This window comes from Portunus trituberculatus, chromosome 2 (assembly GCF_017591435.1).
Source record: "Portunus trituberculatus isolate SZX2019 chromosome 2, ASM1759143v1, whole genome shotgun sequence".
NCBI lineage: Eukaryota > Metazoa > Arthropoda > Malacostraca > Decapoda > Portunidae > Portunus > Portunus trituberculatus.
In genome coordinates, this window is record NC_059256.1 from 12247656 (window position 1) to 12252655 (window position 5000).

Genomic DNA, 5000 nt, shown 5'->3' on the forward strand with positions numbered 1-5000 from the left:
TTTACACAAAAGGATAGCCCAATTTTTGCTCTACATTTTGATTATCTCACATTAGAGCTAGCTTTAAATGTGAGAGAGATAGAGGGAGAGAGAGAGTAAGAGTTTTTATACAAAATCTGAATCGAAATTAAAGATAATCTCACATTTTTCTCTCTATCTCCCTTTCTCTCTCTCACTCGCTCACAATCTTTATACAGAAAGATAGCTCAATCCTTGCTCTACATTTTGACTATCTCACATTAGAGCTAGCTTTAAATGTGAGAGAGATAGAGGGAGAGAGAGAGTAAGAGTTTTCATACAAAATCTGAATTGAAATTAAAGATAATCACACATTTTTCTCTCTATCTCTCTTTCTCTCTCTCATTCGCTCACAATCTTTATACAGAAAGATAGCTCAATCCTTGCTCTACATTTTGACTACCTGACATTAGAGCTAGCTTTAAATGTGAGAGAGATAGAGAGAGAAAGAAAGAGAGAGCTGTCATACAAAATCTGAATTGAATTTAAAGATAATCACACATTTCTCTCTCTATCTCACTTTCTCTAACTCCCTCGCTCAGTCTCTTTACACAGAACGATAGCCCAATTCTTGCTCTACATTTTGACTGCTTCTCATTAGAGCTAGCTTTAAATGTGAGAGAGATAGAGAGAGAAAAAGAGAGTCATGTAGCAAGCAAAAAATAGGAAAATTTTCACAACTTCTGATAACTTTCTTTAATTTTCTCACTTTCTCTCTCTCACTCGCTCACAATCTTTACGCCGAAAGATAGCCCAATTCTTGCTCTACATTTTGACTATCTCACATTAGAGCTAGCTTTAATTGTCGCCGAGAGAGAGAGCTTCAACGATGCGTGGGTCGGCCTTGCTTCCCTCCTTGAATTCTTGCAAAGTCAATTTCTCATCTTGATTTTTGTCCATTTGGGAAAAAATTTGGTCGACTCTTTTTTGGGGATTATTTTCCTCCTCTCCCCCGGGCGCCTGTCCCTGGGGAGAGAAAAATGGGGAGAGGGGAGATAAAAATGGGGAGTGGGTAGGTGACGGATTGGAGTGGGAGAAACTTCATTGGAGAGGGAAAAGAGGGGAGATTCACGTACGGACATTGGGAGAAGGTAAGGGGGAGAAAAAAGGGGACGTGGGGAGATTAAAATGGGGAGAGGGGAGATAAAAATGGGGAGTGGGTAGGTGACGGATTGGAGTGGGGAAAACATCAGAGGAGAGGGAATTTGATGGGGAGAAGTGTGAGAGGGGTTATAGTTGTAGTAGTAGTAGTAGTAGTAGTAGTAGTAGTAGTTGAAGATATTAAAATTACTACTACTACTACTACTACTACTACTACTACTACTACTACTACAAAAACAGCAAAAGCGCCATTGCTACTATTACTACTACTACTACTACTACTACACACACACACACACACACACACACACACACACACACACACACAACGAATAAAAAAAATAATATTTACCATTATAAATATCTTGATTAAAATTTCCTTATGTGAGAGAGAGAGATAGAGATAGAGATAGAGATAGACACACACACACACACACACACACACACACACACACACACACACACACACACACTAGAAGAAGAAGAAAAAATATATATATAAAAAATTAGAGAGAGTGAGAGAGAGAGAGAGAGAGATTAGAGATTAGAGCTAGTTTTAATTATCTCCCAGCGACAAGGCCTGCACAATTCGGGGGTCGGCCTTGGAGCCCTCTCTAAATTCTTCTAATGTCAGTTTCTCGTCATTATTTTTATCCATTTGGGAGAAAATTTTGTCTACTCTCTTCTGGGGAGTATTTTCATCCTCGGCCTCGGGGGCTTGACCCTGTGGGGGGAGAGAAAAGTGAGAGGGGAGTGGGTAGGTCACGGATCGGAGTGGGGAAAAGTTTAGGAGGGAGGGGAGGAGGTGGGGAGAAGCGTGAGAGGGGTGGGAGAGGGAGGAAGTGAGAGGGAGAGATGGAGAGAAAAGTGAGAGGAGAGGGGTGGGTAGGTGACGGATTGGAGAGAAAAGTTTAGGATGGAGAGAGGAGGAAGGTACAAACACGTAGGGGCATTTAGAGGGAGGAAAGTGAGAGGGAGAGATGGAGAGAAAAGTGAGAGGGAGAGGGGAGTGGGTAGGTGATGAATCAGAGTGGGGAAAAGTTTAGGAGGGAGGGAGGAGGTGGGGAGAAGCGTGAGATGGATGGGAGAGGGAGGAAGTGAGGGGGAGAGATGGAGAGAAAAGTGAGAGGGAGAGGGGAGTGGGTAGGTGACGGATCGGAGAGAAAAAAAATTTAGGATGGAGAGAATTGAAGGTAGAAACACGTAGGGACATTTAGAAGGAGAGAAAGTGAGAGGGAGAAGTGGAGAGAAAAGTGAGAGGGAGAGGGGAGTAGGTAGGTGACGGATTGGAATGGGAAAAAGTTTAGGAGGGAGGGGAGGAGGTGGGGAGAACACGTAGGGACATTTAGAGAGAGAGGAAGTGAGGGGAGAGATGGAGAGAAAAGTGAGAGGGAGAGGGGAGTGGGTAGGTGACGGATTGGAGAGGAAAAAAGTTTAGGATGGAGGAAATTTGATGGAGAGAAGCGTGAGAGGTGTAGGAGAGGGAGGAAGTGAGAGGGAGAGATGGAGAGAAAAGTGAGAGGGAGAGGGGAGTGGGTAGGTGACGGATTGGAGAGGAAAAAAGTTTAGGACGGAGAGAATTGAAGGTACAAACACGTAGGGACATTTAGAGGGAGAGAAAGTGAGAGGGAGAAGTGGAGAGAAAAGTGAGAGTGAGAGGGGAGTGGGTAGGTCACGGATTGGAGAGGAAAAAAGTTTAGGGTGGAGGAAATTTGATGGAGAGAAGCGTGAGAGGTGTGGGAGAGGGAGGAAGTGAGAGGGAGAGATGGAGAGAAAAGTGAGAGGGAGAGGGGAGTGGGTAGGTGACGGATTGGAGAGGAAAAAAGTTTAGGATGGAGAGAATTGAAGGTACAAACACGTAGGGACATTTAGAAGGAGAGAAAGTGAGAGGGAGAAGTGGAGAGAAAAGTGAGAGGAGAGGGGAGTGGGTAGGTGATGGATCGGAGTGGGGAAAAGTTTAGGAGGGAGGGAACGAGGTGGGGAGAAGCGTGAGAGGGGTGGGAGAGGGAGGAAGTGAGAGGGAGAGATGGAGAGAAAAGTGAGAGGGAGAGGGGAGTGGGCAGGTGACCAATTTTGATGGGAGAAAAAGAGAGAGAGAGAGAGAGAGAGAGAGAGAGTCAATTTTATAGTGTCTGGTTAATAGTATAACTACTACTACTACTACTACTACTACTACTACTACTACTACTACTACTACTACTACTACTACTACTACTACTACTATTAACCAGACATTATTACTTAATTACCTATAAATAGATCCTTACATACAAACAAACAAACAAACAAACAACAATAGCGAACATTGAAAGCAACAACAACAACAACAACAACAACAATTACTATTATTTATCTTAATTTTCTATTTTATTTATTTTATTTATTATTTCCATCTACTATTACTACTATTACTACTATTACTACTATCTCACTCACCACCATTTGATAGATCGCGTCCACTATGCTGTACATCTCCTCTCTTGTTATGAACCCGTCATTGTCAACGTCATATAGCCGGAAAGCCCCTGTAAAGTAAGTCAATCCCGTTAAAAACTCCCTTCATACACTCATTTGAATTTCCTATAGCCCACAAACCCCCGGGAGGAAAGCTCGATCTCGTTGTGGTACTCGTCAACATTGTCCAGCCCACAAACCCCCGGGAGAAATGTTCGATCCCGTTATGGTACTCGTTCTCACTTCTACAGCTGTCAATATTGTCCAGCCCATAAACCCCCGGGAGAAATGTTCGATCCCGTTATGGTACTCGTTCTCACTTCTACAGCTGTCAACATTGTCCAGCCCATAAACCCGCGGGAGAAATGTTCGATCCCGTTATGGTACCCGCTCTCATTTCTACAGCTGTCAATATTGTCCAGCCCATAAACCCCCGGGAGGAAAGCTCGATCTCGTTGTGGTACTCGTCAACATTGTCCAGCCCACAAACCCCCGGGAGAAATGTTCGATCCCGTTATGGTACTCGTTCTCACTTCTACAGCTGTCAATATTGTCCAGCCCACAAACCCCCGGGAGGAATGTTCGAGCCCGTTATGGTACCCGCTCTCACTTCTACAGCTGTCAACATTGTCCAGCCCATAAACCCCCGGGAGGAATGTTCGATCCCGTTATGGTACTCGTTCTCACTTCTACAGCTGTCAACATTGTCCAGCCCATAAACCCGCGGGAGAAATGTTCGATCCCGTTATGGTACTCGTTCTCACTTCTACAGCTGTCAACATTGTCCAGCCCATAAACCCGCGGGAGAAATGTTCGATCCCGTTATGGTACCCGCGTTCGCTTCTACAGCTTTGAACTTCCTATAGCCCATAAACCCCCGGGAGAAATGTTCGATCCCGTTGAAGTAAATTTAGCTAACATTTATTGAGTTCTAGATAGAAAAATGCATCCTTTAATTAAGATTAGCTATTATTTAAGAAGCTAAAATTCATAATTACTTTCAAGGGCAAAGTATGTAATTATAGTCGTGAATTACACCAAAATACATGTAATTTGTAAGTAATTTGGTGTTACATACAGTGAACAGGCACACTTAGTTTGAAAAATTATTTGAGTCACCCCTGAAATGTAATCCAATGATAACTCTTAAAGATTACACATATATAATCACTTTCCACTAACTGGTGTATGTAATCGATAGTAGTGATTACATAGATTACCACAACGTTAAGGAATGCTACCAGGAGCCTTCAGATCACGAATAACTTACACGTTTATTGAAGGAGAAAATGGATATTGAAGGGGTGACACATTTAAACTTCACTTCTACAAAAATTATTTAGTTTCTCTTCAAAACACCAATAAAAAGGACGGTGGACAAACACACAATACACGCAATAGATAGGGAAATTAACGTAGATTAACGC

The 5000-nt window shown here is 43.1% G+C and overlaps 1 protein-coding gene across 3 annotated transcripts in view; it reads right to left on the reverse strand.

Moving 5' to 3' along the window:
• Nucleotides 1-5000, reverse strand: part of LOC123505851 (frequenin-1) — a 10587-nt gene that overhangs the window by 59 nt on the left and 5528 nt on the right. For 2 of the 3 annotated variants that reach the window (XM_045257657.1, XM_045257638.1), the window contains 3 exons: nt 3556-3644; nt 1472-1843; nt 914-984 (listed from right to left, as the gene is read on the reverse strand). In XM_045257657.1, coding sequence (XP_045113592.1) covers nt 1676-1843; nt 3556-3644 — 257 coding nt within the window. In that variant the 3' untranslated portion in view covers nt 914-984; nt 1472-1675. Of the gene's footprint in view, nt 985-1471; nt 1844-3555; nt 3645-5000 lie in introns of all 3 variants that reach the window. The other variant, XM_045257647.1, reaches the window with a different exon arrangement.